Here is a 20,378-nt window from a genome sequence, read left to right as displayed (position 1 = left end):
GCCCTGTTACTGCCAAGCATACGTCTTACTGGAAGATACAAGCCAATAACAATACATAATATATAACTACATACAATAGAAATAAACAATTTGCAGATAGGTATGTGGTACTGCATTTATGAGTGTCTATTAAAGCTCTGGATTTTATTTCTAGATACTCTACCTGCAACGGCAAAAAGAACCCCTCCAAGCATGTTTGATGTGTAGCCGTGATTACACGTTTGAACGCAGGGTCCTGTTCTCTATAAAGTAAGGACAGTAAAAGAGGTATTCTGCTATCAGCAAATAAAGCTTGTTCAAATAAAGTCATTTTATAATATATACCTGTACTTTGTACCAATTCCTTACATCTTTCAAAATTTCAGTTGTCATTGAATAGGAACCTTCAGTATATGGTGAGAATCTGTTCTGGTCATGTGAAGATGGCTTCCATAGGTGGACATCAGAGATCATCACATGGTGAGGACAGATAATTCCCCTGTGGAAGTAAGGAGCGATCCTATTCCATGACAACCATGCGTGTACTTGCAGAAAGTGGTGGAGCCCTTTAAGAGGTTTTCTAATATAGGTTGGTTTAAATATTTCCTGATTTACTAGCTTTTTTTGCTCATACATAATGGATTACATTTTAGTCAGAGGCGTATGTCCAAAATACAAACATTTATTTAATATGCATAAAGCTTTAATACTTTACTCTCCAAAGATCAAACTTCCCATTAAAACGTATTCATATAGAAAAGTACCAGTTGAGCGACCGCCAGCATCGCTCGGCTCTTCTCTTCCTCATAGACAGTAAGTGACAATTCTACAGTGGTCACTCAATGAGCTCACTTTGCACCCTGGATTGCTACTACAATATCGGAGACGTGTATTGTACAGTGTGCACCTACTGAAGCACATGGAGCATTCCCACAGTTTCACTCTATTTTTCTATTTTTTAACATCTGCACAAACTGGAATTTATGAATTACCATCTATACATATCTTTGTTTTGAGGGTCTGTTGCATTCTTACCATTACCACATGGACAAACTTAAGGAATTGTGCCACCAATAAATGCTATTTTAATATATTTAAAGGGGTTGTGTCACTTCAGCAAGTGTCATTTATTATGTAGAGAAAGTTAATACAAGGCACTTACTAATGTATTGTGTTTGTCCATATTGCCTCCTTTGCTGGCTGGATTCATTTTTCCATCACATTATACACTGCTTGTTTCCATGGTTACGACCACCCTGTGGTGGCCGGGCCCATAGGAGTGCACATTGGCTGGCGCTTTTTTCTATAGTATGCAAGCATGGCCACTGCTGCTGGATTACAGGGTGTCAAATAAATTTAATATTGGAATGCCTTAAAATATATCTTTAATAATACCATTTAACCACTTCAGCCCCGCTAGGTGAAACCCCCTTCATGACCAGAGCACTTTTTACACTTCGGCACTACACTCCTTTCACCGTTTATCGCTCGGTCATGCAACTTACCATACAAATGAATTTTACCTCCTTTTCTTCTCACTAATAGAGCTTTCATTTGGTGGTATTTCATTGCTGCTGGCATTTTTACTTTTTTTGTTATTAATCAAAATGTAACGATTTTTTTGCAAAAAAATGACATTTTTCACTTTCAGCTGTAAAATTTTGCAAAAAAAACGACATCCATATATAAATTTTTCGCCAAATTTATTGTTCTACATGTCTTTGATAAAAAAAAAATGTTTGGGCAAAAAAAAAAAATGGTTTGGGTAAAAGTTATAGCATTTACAAACTATGGTACAAAAATGTGAATTTCCGCTTTTTGAAACAGCTCTGACTTTCTGAGCACCTGTCATGTTTCCTGAGGTTCTACAATGCCCAAACAGTAGAAAAACCCCACAAATGACCCCATTTCGGAAAGTAGACACCCTAAGGTATTCGCTGATGGGCATAGTGAGTTCATAGAACTTTTTATTTTTTGTCACAAGTTAGCGGAAAATGATGATGATTTTATTTTTTTTATTTTTTCTTACAAAGTCTCATATTCCACTAACTTGCGACAAAAAATAAAAAATTCTAGGAACTCACCATGCCCCTCACAGAATACCTTGGGGTGTCTTCTTTCCAAAATGGGGTCACTTGTGGGGTAGTTATACTGCCCTGGCAATTTAGGGGCCCAAATGTGTGAGAAGAACTTTGCAATCAAAATGTGTAAAAAATGACCGGTGAAATCCAAAAGGTGCACTTTGGAATATGCGCCCCTTTGCCCACCTTGGCAGCAAAAAAGTGTGACACATCTGGTATCGCCGTACTCAGGAGAAGTTGGGGAATGTGTTTTGGGGTGTCATTTTACATATACCCATGCTGGGTGAGAAAAATATCTTGGTCAAATGCCAACTTTGTATAAAAAAATGGGAAAAGTTGTCTTTTGCCAAGATATTTCTCTCATCCAGCATGGGTATATGTAAAATGACACCCCAAAACACATTCCCCAACTTCTCCTGAGTACGGCGATACCAGATGTGTCACACTTTTTTGCAGCCAAGGTGGGCAAAGGGGCACATATTCCAAAGTGCACCTTTCAGATTTTGCAGGCCATTTTTTACACATTTTGATTGCAAGGTACTTCTCACACATTTGGGCCCCTAAATTGCCAGGGCAGTATAACTACGCCACAAGTGACCCCATTTTGGAAAGAAGACACCCCAAGGTATTCCGTAAGGGGCACGGCGAGTTCCTAGAATTTTTTATTTTTTGTCACAAGTTAGCGGAAAATGATGATTTTTTTTTTTCTCTTTTTTCCTTACAAAGTCTCATATTCCACTAACTTGCGACAAAAAATAAAAAATTCTAGGAACTCGCCATGCCCCTCACGGAATACCTTGGGGTGTCTTCTTTCCAAAATGGGGTCACTTGTGGCGTAGTTATACTGCCCTGGCAATTTAGGGGCCCATATGTGTGAGAAGTACTTTGCAATCAAAATCTGTAAAAAATGACCGGTGAAATCCGAAAGGTGCACTTTGGAATATGTGCCCCTTTGCCCACCTTGGCATCAAAAAAGTGTCACACATCTGGTATCGCCGTACTCAGGAGAAGTTGGGGAATGTGATTTGGGGTGTCATTTTACATATACCCATGCTGGGTGAGAGAAATATCTTGGCAAAAGACAACTTTTCCCATTTTTTTATACAAAGTTGGCATTTGACCAAGATATTTTTCTCACCCAGCATGGGTATATGTAAAATGACACCCCAAAACACATTGCCCAACTTCTCCTGAGTACGGCGATACCAGATGTGTCACACTTTTTTGCTGCCAAGGTGGGCAAAGGGGCACATATTCCAAAGTGCACCTTTCGGATTTTGCAGGGCATTTTTTACACATTTTGATTGCAAAGTTCTTCTCACACATTTGGGCCCCTAAATTGCCAGGGCAGTATAACTACCCCACAAGTGACCCCATTTTGGAAAGAAGACACCCCAAGGTATTCCGTGAGGGGCATGGCGAGTTCCTAGAATTTTTTATTTTTTGTCGCAAGTTAGTGGAATATGAGACTTTGTAAGGAAAAAAGAAAAAAAAAGAAAAATCATCATTTTCCGCTAAATTGTGACAAAAAATAAAAAATTCTAGGAACTCGCCGTGCCCCCCACGGAATACCTTGGGGTGTCTTCTTTCCAAAATGGGGTCACTTGTGGCGTAGTTATACTGCCCTGGCAATTTAGGGGCCCAAATGTGTAAGAAGTACCTTGCAATCAAAATGTGTAAAAAAATGGCCTGCGAAATCCGAAAGGTGCCCCATTGCCCACCTTGGCTGCAAAAAAGTGTCACACATGTGGTATCGCCGTACTCAGGAGAAGTTGGGCAATGTGTTTTGGGGGGTCATTTTACATATACCCATGCTGGGTGAGAGAAATATCTTGGCAAAAGACAACTTTTCCCATTTTTTTATACAAAGTTGGCATTTGACCAAGATATTTTTCTCACCCAGCATGGGTATATGTAAAATGACACCCCAAAACACATTCCCCAACTTCTCCTGAGTACGGCGATACCACATGTGTGACACTTTTTTGCAGCCTAGATGCGCAAAGGGGCCCAAATTCCTTTTAGGGGGGTATTTTTAGACATTTGGATCCCAGACTTCTTCTCACACTTTCGGGCCCCTAAAAAGCCAGGGCAGTATAAATACCCCACATGTGACCCCACTTTGGAAAGAAGACACCCAAAGGTATTCAATGAGGGGCATGGCGAGTTCCTAGAATTTTTATTTTTTTTGCATAAGTTAGCGGATATTGATTTTTTTTTGTTTTTTTCTCACAAAGTCTCACTTTCCGCTAACTTAGGACAAAAATTTCAATCTTTCATGGACTCAATATGCCCCTCACAGAATACCTTGGGGTGTCTTCTTTCCGAAATGGGGTCACATGTGGGGTATTTATACTGCCCTGGCTTTTTAGGGGCCCTAAAGCGTGAGAAGAAGTCTGGAATATAAATGTCTAAAAATGTTTACGCATTTGGATTCCGTGAGGGGTATGGTGCGTCCATGTGAGATTTTTTTTTTTGACACAAGTTAGTAGAATATGAGACTTTGTAAGAAAAAACAAAAACAAACAAAAAATTTCCGCTAACTTGTGCCCAAAAAAATGTCTGAATGGAGCCTTACCAGGTGGGGGGGGGGGGGGGTGATCAATGACAGGGGGGTGATCACCCATATAGACTCCCTGATCACCCCCCTGTCATTGATCACCCCCCTGTAAGGCTCCATTCAGACATCCGCATGATTTTTACGGATCCATGGATACATGGATCGGATCCACAAAACACATGCGGACGTCTGAATGGAGCCTTACAGGGGGGTTATCAATGACGGGGGGTGATCAGGGTGATCACCCCCCTGTCAATGATCACCCCCCCTGTAAGGTTCCATTCAGACATCCGCATGATTTTTTACGGATCCATGGATACATGGATCGGATCCACAAAACGCATGCGGACGTCTGAATGGAGCCTTACAGGGGGGTTATCAATGACAGGGGGTGATCAGGGTGATCACCCCCCTGTCACTGATCACCCCTCCTGTAAGGCTCCATTCAGACATCCGCATGATTTTTTACGGATCCATGGATACATGGATCGGATCCACAAAACGCATGCGGACGTCTGAATGGAGCCTTACAGGGGGGTTATCAATGACAGGGGGTGATCAGGGTGATCACCCCCCTGTCACTGATCACACCCCCTGTAAGGCTCCATTCAGACATCCGCATGATTTTTTACGGATCCATGGATACATGGATCGGATCCACAAAACGCATGCGGACGTCTGAATGGAGCCTTACAGGGGGGTTATCAATGACAGGGGGTGATCAGGGTGATCACCCCCCTGTCACTGATCACCCCCCCTGTAAGGCTCCATTCAGACATCCGCATGATTTTTTACGGATACATGGATCGGATCCACAAAACGCATGCGGACGTCTGAATGGAGCCTTACAGGGGGGTTATCAATGACAGGGGATGATCAGGGTGATCACCCCCCTGTCAATGATCACCCCCCCTGTAAGGTTCCATTCAGACATCCGCATGATTTTTTACGGATCCATGGATACATGGATCGGATCCACAAAACGCATGCGGACGTCTGAATGGAGCCTTACAGGGGGGTTATGAATGACAGGGGGTGATCAGGGTGATCACCCCCCTGTCACTGATCACCCCCCCTGTAAGGCTCCATTCAGACGTCCGCATGATTTTTACGGATCCATGGATACATGGATCGGATCCGTAAAAATCATGCGGACGTCTGAATGGAGCCTTACAGGGGGGTGATCAATGACAGGGGGGTGATCAATGACAGGGGGGTGATCAGGGAGTGTATATGGGTGATCACCCGCCTGTCATTGATCACCCCCCTGTAAGGCTCCATTCAGACGTCTGTATGCTTTTTGCGGATCCGATCCATGTATCCGTGGATCCGTAAAAGTCATACGGACGTCTGAACGGAGCCTGACAGGGGGGTGATCAATGACAGGGCGGTGATCAATGACAGGGGGGTGATCAGGGAGTTTATATGGGGTGATCATGGGTGATCAGGGGTTTATAAGGGGTTAATAAGTGACCGGGGGGGGGGGTGTAGTGTAGTGTGGTGTGGTGTTTGGTGCGACTGTACTGACCTACCTGAGTCCTCTGGTGGTCGATCCTAACAAAAGGGACCACCAGAGGACCAGGTAGGAGGTATATTAGACGCTGTTATGAAAACAGCGTCTAATATACCTGTTAGGGGTTAAAAAATTCGGATCTCCAGCCTGCCAGCGAGCGATCGCCGCTGGCAGGCTGGAGATCCACTCGCTTACCTTCCGTTCCTGTGAGCGCGCACGTTCACAGGAAATCTCGCGTCTCGCGAGAAGACGCGTATATGCGTCCAGGAGGAATAAAGCAACCACCTCCCGGACGCATATACGCGTACAGCGGTCGGGAGGTGGTTAAAATGATAGGCCCAGCAAAAAGTGCATAAGTAACAAAAACCTCACTAGGAGGTAACATATCCCTGCCAACCACAGTGAACTGGTAGGACAAGAAAAAACACAGCCAGGAGGTGTGTTCACTGGCCCACTCAGAAGATGAGTTAGGAAGAAAACAGGGATAGCAAATAAAGAGGGAGACAGATGCTGGGTCTCAACCCCTAAACATGTCCCTGTGTTCTAACTGTAGGTGGAAACTCACTCTGACTACCCCTAGATGGCCCTCAGACCTATCCTTTGACTGCCCAGCTTCGTCGGAAGCAAAAAAGACCAGTCACTACTAGGGAAGTCAGATATGAAAAAAATAATAAACCATGTCCCTACGCGTTTCACTGGCCTCCGCCAGATCATCAGGGGACCAAATACAACCAGGATCGCAGGCAGACAGTAACAATGTGTGCTTATTACAGCCTAAAATGAAAGCTATAGCAATTGAAAAGACAATCCAATCAATGTGTGAGGATGTACTTAGCTTGCCCAATTGTCTGCTCGCGTCCAGGGTCCGCACCTATCCTGCGTATGGCAGTGCGGACCCTGGACGCGAGCAGACAATTGGGCAAGCTAAGTACATCCTCACACATTGATTGGATTGTCTTTTCAATTGCTATAGCTTTCATTTTAGGCTGTAATAAGCACACATTGTTACTGTCTGCCTGCGATCCTGGTTGTATTTGGTCCCCTGATGATCTGGCGGAGGCCAGTGAAACGCGTAGGGACATGGTTTATTATTTTTTTCATATCTGACTTCCCTAGTAGTGACTGGTCTTTTTTGCTTCCGACGAAGCTGGGCAGTCAAAGGATAGGTCTGAGGGCCATCTAGGGGTAGTCAGAGTGAGTTTCCACCTACAGTTAGAACACAGGGACATGTTTAGGGGTCGAGACCCAGCATCTGTCTCCCTCTTTATTTGCTATCCCTGTTTTCTTCCTAACTCACCCTCTGAGTGGGCCAGTGAACACACCTCCTGGCTGTGTTTTTTCTTGTCCTACCAGTTCACTGTGGTTGGCAGGGATATGTTACCTCCTAGTGAGGTTTTTGTTACTTATGCACTTTTTGTTGGGCCTATCATTTTAAATGGTATTATTAAAGATATATTTTAAGGCATTCCAATATTAAATTTATTTGACTCCATATTTTGGGCGCCATTGATTTCCAAGTGTGACCAGCTTTTTACCTTGGTTGTGTTCATATATATGGATTACAGGGTGGTCGTAACTAGTGTTGAGCGAACTTGTGTTTTAAGTTCGGCGTCTAAAGTTCGAGTTCAGGTTATCGAAGAATCGCGTTATGGATTTAAATTCTGTTATGGTCTGTGGTAGCGGAATCCATAACGGGATACTTCGATAACCCGAACCCGAACTTTAGACGCCGAACTTAAATCACAAGTTCGCTCAACACTAGTCGTAACCATGGAAACACAATATTCTCTATATTTCATTATAATGGCACCCCCTGGTGTTTAATCTGTATAGTAATGTGCACATTCAACTACTGAGGTGGTCACGTATGCTCAGTTCCATCCTCTACCTGCCACCCATCATATCTACTGTTAGAAACTGCGACAGTTACAGCAAGGGCGCTGCAGCAGAAAGGAGACACCACCTGAGAAAGGACACACCACCAGAGCCTGAAGAGAATTGGAGCAAGGAATGGAAGAAACTCTGGATCCATGTGAGGTACAGGGCTGGTTCCTACTTTGTTAGGCTACAAAAAGTGTTTTGCTGTCTACAAATTGCTGATCCCCAAAACACTGATACCGGCCGTGTGCGCTCCTCATTTTCTGCGATTTCGAACAAGAATAGGACATGCAGACGGTACACAGTGTGCTGTCCGCAACTTTTGTGGTCCCACTGAAATGAATGGGAATGGGTGTGGAACAGGTGCAGTCCCAGAAATACGGTCTTTTGAATGCACCCATGTACTATATTATGTCTGATTTTCAGTCACGGTATAACACCTTTTAGGATTTGCAGATATTTTTTCTCTTGGTATAACTATGGGGCTATTGACTTAAAATGCTTCCTGCATAGATTTCCGCCATGAGTTTACAATGAATGTATATTGTTAGCATTCAAACATTTGTCATAGGACCTCATAGTAACACCACAAACAAGATCACAAGGCTCCATTGATCGGAATTCTGCCAATCACTAGAAAAAGGGTCCAGAGTCCTCCACTTTTCCTTATCTGCATGACCATAGTGAGAAGGAGTTTAATGGAGCAATGGTGGAGTTTATGGAAGTTACAGAAAAGCTGAGCTTTACCACTGCTTCCTCCAAACATCTCCTTACCATTGTTGTGCTGGTGGTGGAGAAAAAGGGGACCTGAGCAGTGGCGTCGCCAGGGGGGGGGGCCAGAGGGGGCCACGGCCCCCCCTACATCATGCTCGGCCCCCCCAACTAAAATGCGCCCCCCCCCCCCCCAAAGTGAGCCGCCGCCGCCGGGCACAGGGAGATGAGCGCCACACAGTATACCGTATACCTCTACACTGTGCCCCACGATATACAGTATACCGCTACACTGTGCCACACAGTATACAGCTACACTGTGCCCCACAATATACAGTATACCTCTACACTGTGCAACACAATATACAGTATACCTCTACACTGTGCTCCACGATATACAGTATACCGCTACACTGTGCCACACAGTATACAGCTACACTGTGCCCCACAATATACAGTATACAGCTACACTGTGCCACACAGTATACAGTATACCGCTACACTGTGGAGTCTGTTCTATAAGCACCCTTGTTCTGTGGCAGCGGACAGAAAATAATCTGGAAGTGCCTCTCCCGAGACCAGGCTCTGGATCCGCCACTGGTCTGGACAGCTCACAGGAGTGTACATTTCTTCTAAACTGTAATCCGTATCCTCTGACCTGCAGAAATCAGCGCTCGCTCGATAACAACTAACAGGCAGTACCTGTAGGCTGTAGCCTGGCCCTGTTACCGAAGCTAGCCGAGTGGTGTAAGGTTAAGGTACTAGTAGAGATGAGCGGCTGCTGAATCCTGATTTAAAGTTAAAGTTACTGCAGGATATGGATTACGGTTTAGAAATGTCAAATGTACACTCCTGTGAGAGGCGGGGAGGGGGATCTGTGGATGACACTGTTATGGAGGGGGAAATGGGGATGACACTGTTATGGAGGGGGAAATGGGGATGACACTGTCATGGGGTGGATCTGTGGATGACACATATAGCATAAGATGCTATACCCGGTATGTGGCATCCACAGATCCCCCCCATAGCAGTGTCATCCACAGATCCCCCTCTCTATAAAAGTGTCATCCACAGACAGCTGGACTTTTCTTCCCTGTTGCGCTTTTAGGTATCGCAGCATTTCGAAGCGTACTTGTGTAAATGTATCGTTGTTATAGCTGCCCCCCCTACTTTTGTCCTGGCCCCCAGTGTGCCCCCCCAAATTTTGAAAGCTAGAGACGCCACTGGACCTGAGACCCCCGCTCTATTGGTCACTTAAGCTAGTTTAAAAAAGACAGAATTTTTTTAATTTAATTACACATATCACGGTAGTGGAGTGGATTTTTTATACTCGGGAGGACTTTCCTAGCGCTGAGCACCAACGTTTTTAGCCAGAGTAATGACCAGTTATCACACTAGTGATCGGTGGAGGCCTATCTAGTCTTGACCGTAAACATTAGTCTAAAGTCAATTAAATCAGATGATATCAACCAAAACCATAGATAATTGGGTGAAATTTTGAAGAACAACAGGTTGAACAACTGTAAGGACCAGTATGGACTAAAATGTGTATGGCTGTGTCTGCAAAAGGATTGTTCACCAGATGATTGTTCAACTGATGTTCTTCCATCAACCAACTTCTATCTAATGTGTATGGCCACCTGAATTCTTGTGTATAGGTGATATATGTGTTTGGTGGGAGAACCCTTTTTAACACAACTTACTCTTCTTAACCACTTCCTGACATCTGCCGTACATCTATTCCAAATATGGCTGAATAAAGAAAAAAGAATTCTAAAAGATTGGGACAAAAATGTGATTTCGCCAAAGTTTTATTTTATGGGTTTCATTTTTACAGTGTTCCCTATGAGATAAAACTGACCTGTTATCTTCATTATCTGGGTAAGTACAATTACAGCGATACCACATTTTATAGTTTTTCTTCTTTTTTAACACAAAATAAAAAATAAAAAAACTTTGGAAAAAATATATTTTTTTCTTTGCATCACCATATTCTGATGCCCATAATTTTTTTTATATTTATGTCTACGGAGTTGCAGAGGGGCTCATTTTTTGCAGGGCCATCTGTAGTTGTTATTGATACCATGTCATGTTACTTGTTATAAAATTTTTGAGGGGGAGGTGAAGGGACAAAAAAACTGCAAATTGGGCATTCTAATTTTTTTTCACCGTTACGGTAATCGCCATGTGGGATGATTTTGTTTATATTTTAATAGTTCTGGCATTCTGGAATGTGGCAATGCCTATGATCTTTATTTACCGGATATATTTATGGATAATTATTTCAAACTTCCTCCATATTTTACTGGTTGGGCCATAGGATAACACCATATTATTATTTTCAGTTATATAATTCCATGACCATCTGCCAGTTACTAGACATAACACTATTGTAGATTTGGCCCAATACTACTGCTTTTCACCTTCAGCGCCCTCCGATGGGTGTGCAGATATAATAATATATTTTGTCTGTACAGTGTGTACCTAGGGTACCTAGTTAAGACACTGTATATCTAGAAACACACAAGAATTTAAATTTCAAGAATCATGGGAGATTATGGCGTCATTTATCAAACTGGTGTAAAGTAGAACTGGCTTAGTTGCCCATAGCAACCAATCAGATTCCACCTTTCATTACTCACAGCTCCTTTGGAAAATGAAAGGTGGAATCTGATTGGTTGCTAGGCTCAGGGTACTGTAAATGTATAGTGGCACTTTTTGTACATTTTTATGGACTCGATTTAAATATTAAAGAAATCCTTGAAGGACATGCTGCCGTAGACTATGTGTGGATTATCTAAGGAGCAACTGTAGAGGATCGGAGGTTGCTGACTGGCTGGGCATTCCTGAGGTCTGAAAGGTATACTAGTGCTGCTTTTACTGCTATATTACTAGTGGTCACTACTCTAACTGAGCGGGCAGGTGCCAGTGCTATGAGGCGTGAATTACTAGCAGCGCCATACCACCGGCTGATTGTTAGTGGCCTGTCTGGAAAGGCTTGGTTATACTAATCATTAGCAACATCAATGGCACAGGTGGTACCTAGGGAGACTGCGGTATGATCTGTATGGTCTAATCTTCTCCACAGTTCTGCCCGTGAGACGGACTTGTGCCACTGAGCTACATGCACCCTCTCGCCTCGGCTTCTGCATGCACAGTGTCCAATGTGAGGACCAGCTCATACAGCACACGTGTGAGAATCCTACCAGTGTGATCGACAACTAAACCACACTGTGCCATCGTATTGTCTGGCCACACCATTTTGGCTATTTCCCTACCCCTATATGTGTTTTATTTAAAGTATATATCTATTAAAGTTCATTTTTGTTTTCCGCTTTTTTTTTTATATTGATGACCTATTCTCAGAATAGAGAAAAAAGACAATGCAACAGCACTCATGAAGTACAACAATGCCAAAGTCACAAAAAATATTTTAGTGCTAATGCTACGCTATTTATAAAGTGAGACGCTTGGCAAATACATTTTGTACAAAACCATCTAAGCCCGTCTGCCGTACGTCAAGGCGATCTCTGTAAGACGGATCTCAGAAACGGAAACCAAAACACCAGTGTGAAAGCAGCCTTAATTACTGAGAGGTCAAAAATACTTATATAAGCCACATTCTTATCAGTAAGATAAGAACTGAGCCATAATGAGTGTTTAGGAGGTCAGAGAGCAGAGATAAGGAGCTCCTGGTCTGACAGAAAATCCAAAGGGTGCTACTAGAGCCTGTCAGCCCTGTATAGAAAAAAGGAAGCCATATTTTGAATAAAGACCAATTAAAAAATTTTTTGCTCAAAATGAGTACAATGAAATAATGTAAAAAAATTGCCCCCAAAGGTGTACATAGCCTTTAAAGGGAACCTGTCACCAGGATTTTGTGTATAGAGCTGAGGGCATGGGTTACTAGATGGCCGCTAGCACATCCGCAATACCCAGTCCCCATAGCTCTGTGTGCTTTTATTGTGTAAAAAAAACCAATTTGATACATATGCAAATTAACCTGAGATGAGTCCTGTACGTGAGATGAGTCAGGGACAGAACTCATCTCAGGTTTATTTGCATATGTATCAAATCCGTTTTTTTACACAATAAAAGCACACAGAGCTATGGGGACTGGGTATTGCGGATGTGCTAGTGGCCATCTAGCAACCCATGTTCTAAGCTCTATACCCAAAATCCCGGTGACAGGTTCCCTTTAAGGTTAATTACTCCAGTTTTATAGCACAAGTTACACCTGGAATCTACGCCTGCTTCTAGCTGGTATACATTTCAGACAGTGGTTCACAGACCCGCCAAGATGCACACCTCTTAATAATATTTGCATGTGTCACACTACCATTAAAGAGACCAAGACTGGTGGTAGAAATGCCAGTCTTGATAAATTCTCCCATTATGTTTGTTTTTCATGGTTTTGGGGACTTGAAGAAAAATGGCTTGAATTTTATGTGTTTCTAGTGTTTTTTGTTTAGCTTTTTTATTCACACATTTAGTATGCTTTCTTAAAGGAGCTGTCCAGCCTTTTTTAAGCCATGGTCTATACCAGGCATCCTCAAACTGCGGCCCTCCAGCTGTTGTAAAACTACAATGCCCACAATACCCTGCTGTAGGCTGATACCTGTAGGCTGTTCGGGCATGCTGGGAGTTGTAGTTTTACAACAGCTGGAGAGCCGAAGGTTGGCCATCCCTGGTATAGGCCATTGATAGCTGATCGGCAGGGTCTGGCAACCTGCACCCGAGCTGATCGGCTGTACTGTATAGCTCCTTTACTGGAAGTCGATGCTAGACATCACCACCTTACTATCAAGAATCCCACAATGTCTATCTTCTATATCATCCTTCTTCTCCTCTTGCTTGCTAAAACTTAACATGGATAAGACAGAATTCATAATTTTTCCCCCATCTTGTTCAACCCCCCCAACAGACCTATCTATCATGATCAATGGCTGCACACTCTCCTTGCCTGCCTCTCTGCCTTGGAGTGACCTTGGATTCTGCCCTTTCCTTCCGACGGCACATCCAAGCCCTTTCCACCACCTGCCACATCCACGCTTTCCTTAACTTTGAATCTGCGAAAATGCTTGTACATGCCCTCATCATCTCCAGCCTAGACTACTGCAACACTCTCCTCTGTGGCCTTCCATCCAGCACTCTCGCACCCGTCCAATCTATCCTCAACTCTGCTGCCCGACTAATCCACCTCTCACCCTATTACTCCTCTGCCTCTCCCCTCTGCCAATCCCTTCACTGGCTCCCCATTGCCCAACGAATTCACTTCAAAGTACTAACAACTATATACAAGGCCGTCCATAACCTGTCCCCTCCCTACATCTCTGAGCTACTTTCCCGATACATCCCCACACACACTCTCCGACCCACACAAGACCTCCTTCTCTCCTCTCCTCTTATTGCCTCTTCCCACAATCGCCTCCAAGATTTCTCCCGTGCATCCCCCATACTCTGGAACTCACTACCCCAACATATCAGACTCTCACCTACAGTGGAATCCTTCAAAAGAAACCTGAAAACCCACCTCTTCAGACAAGCCTACATCCAGTGACCCTGCTGCCTCTATACCGCCATGGCCAACTTCACCCGCACCTACTGTGTCCTTCTCCCATACCATGTAGATTGTAAGCCCTCACGGGCAGGGCCCCCTCTCCTTCTGTACCAGTTTGTAACTCGTCTTGTTTATGCTTATTGCAATAGTCTGTATTATGTATGTGCATCCCTTATCATACAGTATGTACAGCGCTATGGAATGAATGGCGCTTTAATAATAAATAAAAATAATAATAATAGAACTTTACAGCGCTGTCAACCCTTAAAAAAGGCTGGACAACCCCTTTTAAAAGGGGTTTCCAGGTCTTTTAAACTAATTGTGGGAGTCCGACACCCCGGACCCCACCGATCAGCTGTTTGAGAAGGCACCAGCACTCCTGTGAGCACTGCGGCCTTCTCCATGCTTACCAAGCACAGCGCCGTACACTGTATAGCGCCTGTGCTTGGTATTATGCTCAGCCCCATTCACTTGAATGGGGCTGATCAGCACCTAGGCCAGTGGTGGCAAACCTATGGCACCGGTGCCAGATGTGGCTTTCAGAGCCCTCTCTGTGGGCACCCGCACCCTGAAAAAAGTCAATGATGTACTAATATGCCTCATACTTTCCTTCCATTCATCAGCACAGGGCGCACTAGGAACAGTGCAGGGCGCACACTGAATATAGGCAGGCTATTATAGCTATATGATAAAGTACATGGAAGATATACTATATTGGACTGTAGTATTCAGGTTAACTTGCCATGTTGGCACTTTGCGATAAATAAGTGGGTTTTGGGTTACAGTTTGGGCACTTAGGGGCACATTTATTAATAATAAAGCCCTAAGCTGGCGGTGGATCCGCCAAAGTTCTGAAGATGCGCCGGCCTCCCCATAACTTCCCTCGCCAGTTCTACATGTAGCACAGCTCCCTTGTTGTCTTACAGTTAGACGATTTTCTACCCCTAAAACAGGAATAGAAAATGATGAATGAGATGGGTCTGCCGGCCAGTCCTCTTCCACTCCACAATTTTAGACTTGACGTGAGCTGGGCGAAGTCGTAGACAGCGGCCCAACTAACCACTGGTAAGTACGTTCGGGCATATCTGGGAGTGCCCCTTTAATAACTTGGCATATACATGAAGATATATTGAGTTGAGGATCAGGCCGTATTCTGCTGCCCATGTTTTGTCTGCAGTGTACTAAGACATGGCAGTAGAAGAGAGGCGCGCCAGCTGGGCACTGTGTAATCAAAGAGGCATGCGCTGGATGGAATGGATAATTGTGTGATTAGAACGCTCCCTTTTCATCTAACTAGCATTACGGTAGCGCTCCGAGTACTCTATATATATCATACCGCCATTAATAACGTACGTACGCTTTTGGATCCTATCCTGACGTTAAAGCACTGCATGCCTTATGGATCCACAGAGAATGAGCCCCAGCTTCTCCGCAGAGCGGCCTGGGAGGTTGGCTAGTAATACGGTTCTGGCTATGGTATCGGTTCACCCGAGGCAGAGGTGCAGTTCACTTCCCTGGTCCTGTATCTTAGAGGGATTGTCCAATTTCAAGTATGTTTTAATAACCCCCCCTCATCCAGTGGGACCTGTCAAGGGAAACATACTTACCTGCTCTCCGATGCTTGTTTCCCGCTATGTGGGTCCTGTCTTCGCTGCGCTTTATATGTAAACTTCTGCCATGGATGGGGGTCACATGCAGGGGCGGGCTGGGGACTTATAGTGGCCCTGGAAAAACATAAAAGTGGCCCTGAGTCCAAATTGACAGAAGGAGGGGAATAGACGCAGGAGGTGCCAGCAATACCGTAGTGCAACACAAAATACCGCCCCAGGAAAACCATATAATACTGCCCGAACACCATACTGAGGACAGTGATACGGTAGAGTTCAGGAAGGCGCCGGCGGCTGTTGGCCAAGTACCTGATGCTCCTATATTAATTAATGCTGAGAGCATCAGATAGTTATAAACCTGTCATGTGCACTGCTGCAGCCAATGAGGGGCCTTAGCGGTCATATGTCCCAAGCGGCACATCATCCAGCATTTGGGGACACATTACTGTACCAGCAACATTTCCGTACCCGGCACCCACAGAGCCGAAACTGAGCATCAGCCCAGAAAGTGAGCAGGATACACCACTGGGTGCATGGGTTTTCCCACAATACAAACATATCCCCTATTTATACGATACAGAATATATCAAACTCTGTTGCCCATAGCAACCAACCAGAGTCCACCTTTCATTTTTGACAGCTCCTTTGGAAAATGAAAGGTGGAATCTGATCAGTTGCTATGGGCAACTAAGCCAGTTCTACTTTACACCAGTTTGATAACTGACCCCCATAAGTATCTGATCTGTTGGGGGTCTGACCTCAGGGGCTTCCATATGGAGTAGCAGGCTCTATGGGACCACTGGCTGTTCCTGGCAATGCATCCCTACTGGGACACCATGGCACCACTTATGTGATCGGTGGGGGTCCCAACAGTCAGACCCCCACCAATCTGATATTTATCAACGTTCCTATGTTTAGGGGAAATGTCTGTATTGTGCGAAACCCGGAAAAGTGGCTGGCTGACACACCCTGGCACCCGGGAAAGCTGGGTGGCCTACTCTGTGGAGTGCTGCTTGCTGCAGCCTTCTGTACGATATATGATAACAAACTGCTCTGCCCACACCCAGTGTCTGCGATCAATTACTTGGGGGATCGTCCGATACCACTGCTGAGGTAACCCTATTCAGGTGCACTTCCGTCCCTCCAGCGCTAGATGTCGCTGCAATCAGCGGCCGTTATTAACCCCCACCATCGCGCCGTTGCTATGTGCGATGGCGTCGTTTCCAAGCGTGAGGCAAGGCTACACGCCATTTCCGGCCGGCTGTGAAGGAGGAGTAAGTGAGGGAGGCAGGAGGAGCTGGCAGAGCCGACAGGCAATGAGTAGCAGAGCTTTAAATCAGGGGAGGAGAGCAGGCCGCCGCCGGAGATAGGAAGACCCAATATCAGCTGCTTCCCTCTTATCTCCAGTCCCTAGACAGAGGTCATCGTCCTAACTGACGTTCCCGACATGGACTTCCAGGTGAGGAAACTTTCCCGCAAGTGGAGAGAAGCAGTGATCTGTGATTCCCCTGCTGCTGTAAATAGCGCCGGGCATGCTGGGAGTTGTAGTTTCAGTATCTGGGGAGCCGTAAAGGGATCACACAATACAATTATAAGTGGCAGGTATTCAGGGAACTTTCTGCAAGTCCCATAGCTGCTTGGCAGTCTTGCTGGGAGTTGTAGTGCCTAAGCTGGGGAGGCTCAGGGCAGTAGTCTTGAGGCTGCTCTCCATTGTCTTTGTTTTCTTGTATTCGGCGCCTTATTAAACTCTGTAGAAGTGCTACCTGTGACCTCAGTATACCGGCAATATAGATCCATCACGTGATGGACACTAGTGATCCCCCGCGGACCCCAATGACTAAGGCCTCTTTCACATGAGCGTTAAGACGGAACTGGTCCAGATGTGTTAAGTGAGACTCACACCATTTTGCAAGCAAGTTTTGTCTGCGTTTGAGTTCAGCTTTTCCCACAAAGGTTTACAAAGAACATCTCTTAACAACCATCAGTGAAAAACGTATCGCACCCCCACTTGCTTCCGGATGTAATGCGTGTTTCACTGAATCCCCTTTCACTTCTATGGGGCCAGGGCTGCGTGAAAAACGCAGAACTGATGCGTGAAAAAATAAAAAATTGCTTATGTACACAGACCCATTGCAACGAATGGGTCAGTATTCAGTGCGGGTGCTATATGCGTTCATGTCACACATTGCACCCGCGCGGAAAACTCTCTCGTGTGAAAGAGACAGAAGGCCCCTTGCAGATGAGCGTGTCTGGATTAGGTCCGGATGCGGTGCGTCTGCGTTCAGTGAAAACTGAGCAAGTTCGCAGGCAAAGTCATTCAGTTTGGCCTTCGTTCAGTTTTTGTCGCGCGGGTAAAACGCGTTTTAATGCCTTTTGCATGCGTGTGATAAAAAACTGAATGTGGTACCCAGACCCGAACCCGGACTTCTTCACAGAAGTTCAGGTTTGGGTTAGGTGTTGTGTAGATTTTATTATTGTCCTTCTAACATGGTTATAAGGGAAAATAATAGAATTCCTAATACAAAATACTAAGTATTATGTCAATTGAGGGTTAAAAAATAATACAAACATAACTCACCTCATCCACTTGATCGAGCAGCCAGGATCCTTTTCTTTGTTCTTCTTGAAGGACCTGCAAAAGGGCCTTCACTGACGTCATCGCGCTGACCACGTGGTGATGTCCGCGCAGGTCCTGCTGAATGAAGATGGAAGGATTTTTTAACCCCTCAATGGACATTTTACTAAGCATTCTGTATTAAGAATGCTATTATTTTCCCTTCTAACCATGTTAGAAGGGAAAATAATCCAGTAAACTTACTTTAATGGGGTCCGGGATTGCTCATCACTATTTAGTAAACATCTTCTCCTTAGCAACCATACGTGAAAATCGCACCGCATCCGCACTTGCTTGCTGATGCGATGCAATTTTCACGCAAACCCCATTCACTTCTATGGGGCCTGCGTTGCGTCAAAAATGCACAATATAGAACATGCTGCGATTTTCACGCAACGCACAAGTGATGTGTGTAAATCACTGCTCATGTGCACAGCCCCATTGAAATGAATGGGTCCGGATTCAGTGCGGGTGCAATGCGTTCACCTCACGCATTGCACCAGCGTGGAACTCTCACCCGTGTGAAAGGGGCCTAAGGGTGTATTCACCTTGCCCTTTAGTGTGCATTTACCATATGTCCTGGAAACTCCCGGCACATACCGTAACCAGACCTATAGGCTCCAATGTGGGCCTCTGTTCGCCAAGCTTTCAATTTTCTACACCATGCAGTATTTTATTTTTTATACTTTATTGAGAATAAATGGTGAGATACATATAATTGTAAGCATATCGTACAGTATCAGCAACACTAAGGCTACTTTCACACTTGCGTTCGGGGCTCCGCTTGTGAGCTCCGTTTGAAGGCTCTCACAAGCGGCCCCGAACGGATCCGTCCAGCCCTAATGCATTCTGAGTGGATGCGGATCCGCTCAGAATGCATCAGTCTGGCAGCGTTTGGCCTCCGCTCCGCTCAGCAGGCGGACACCTGATCGCAGCTTGCAGCGTTTTGGTGTCCGCCTGGCCGTGCGGAGGCAAACGGATCCGTCCAGACTTACAGTGTAAGTCAGTGGGGACGGATCCGTTTGACATTGACACAATATGGTGCAATTTCAAACGGATCCCATTGACTTTCAATGTAAAGTCTGGACGGATCCGTCTGACTAACTTTTAGACTTAGATTTTTTTCTGAAATATAATGCAGACGGATCTGTTCTGAACGGATCCCATCGTCTGCATTATAGGAGCGGATCCGTCTGTGCAGACACTAGACAGATCCGCTCCGAACGCAAGTGTGCAAGTAGCCTAAACTGTACGTGAGATAAGTACAAAACCACGGAGTAGGTATACTGTAATTGACATATTAAAGGGAACCTGTCAACTCCAACAAACATCCCAAGCCGCCAGCAGCCTGTTTGTAACGCTCACTTTCTTCCGGCAGGCAGATGAAGCAAAGGCGGTAAAAACGTTCTTTATCCCCTGCCGGCGCGCTTCTCTAGTCAGGCTTGAAGTCACGGTAACCACGCCCCCTTCCCCGCCCCTCGTGACTGACAGCGCTTATGCACGACCGTTTGGCTGGCTTTGCCGAACTGCCGGCTGTCAGTCACAGCGAAGGGGCAGGGAAGGGGGCGTGGTTACCGTGACTTGTAGCAAGGAGGCCTCTGCCTACGTGACTTCAAGCCTGAGTAGAGAAGAGCGCCGCAGAGGATAAAAGAACGTTTTTACAGCTTCTGCTTCATCTACCTGCAGGAAGAAAGTGATCGTTACAAACACGCTGCTGGCGGCTTGGGATGTTTGTTGGCGGTGACAGCTTCCCTTTAAGTTGAATAGATGGTATGATCAACTACATATGCATATCAATCTAAGCGAATGACAGTAATGGCATAGAAAAAAATATTGTTAGTCTGGTTAAATGGCGTGTTACTAGGAGTAAAGCCT

The 20,378-nt window shown here is 45.0% G+C and overlaps 2 protein-coding genes across 2 annotated transcripts in view; one reads left to right on the top strand and one right to left on the bottom strand.

Annotated features, from left to right (window-relative positions):
* The window catches only part of LOC122944437 (protransforming growth factor alpha-like), a 32,433-nt gene extending 15,366 nt beyond the window's left edge, over positions 1-17,067 (bottom strand). Inside the window, exons 1-3 of the mRNA XM_044302708.1 lie at positions 16,974-17,067; positions 15,890-16,006; positions 164-242 (exon numbers count right to left, since the gene is read on the bottom strand). Coding sequence (XP_044158643.1) covers positions 164-194 — 31 coding nt within the window. The 5' untranslated portion in view covers positions 195-242; positions 15,890-16,006; positions 16,974-17,067. The remainder of the gene's footprint in view (positions 1-163; positions 243-15,889; positions 16,007-16,973) is intronic.
* A 114-nt stretch (positions 17,068-17,181) lies between these two features.
* SGPL1 (sphingosine-1-phosphate lyase 1) overlaps positions 17,182-20,378 on the top strand; it is a 109,611-nt gene continuing 106,414 nt past the window's right edge. The window contains exon 1 of the mRNA XM_044303087.1: positions 17,182-17,348. Within this exon, the coding sequence (XP_044159022.1) occupies positions 17,337-17,348 (12 nt within the window). The 5' untranslated portion in view covers positions 17,182-17,336. The remainder of the gene's footprint in view (positions 17,349-20,378) is intronic.

The sequence above is a fragment of the Bufo gargarizans genome, chromosome 8 (assembly GCF_014858855.1).
Source record: "Bufo gargarizans isolate SCDJY-AF-19 chromosome 8, ASM1485885v1, whole genome shotgun sequence".
NCBI lineage: Eukaryota > Metazoa > Chordata > Amphibia > Anura > Bufonidae > Bufo > Bufo gargarizans.
Note: the sequence above shows the minus strand (reverse complement) of the source record. Positions and strands in the feature narration are given on the sequence as shown.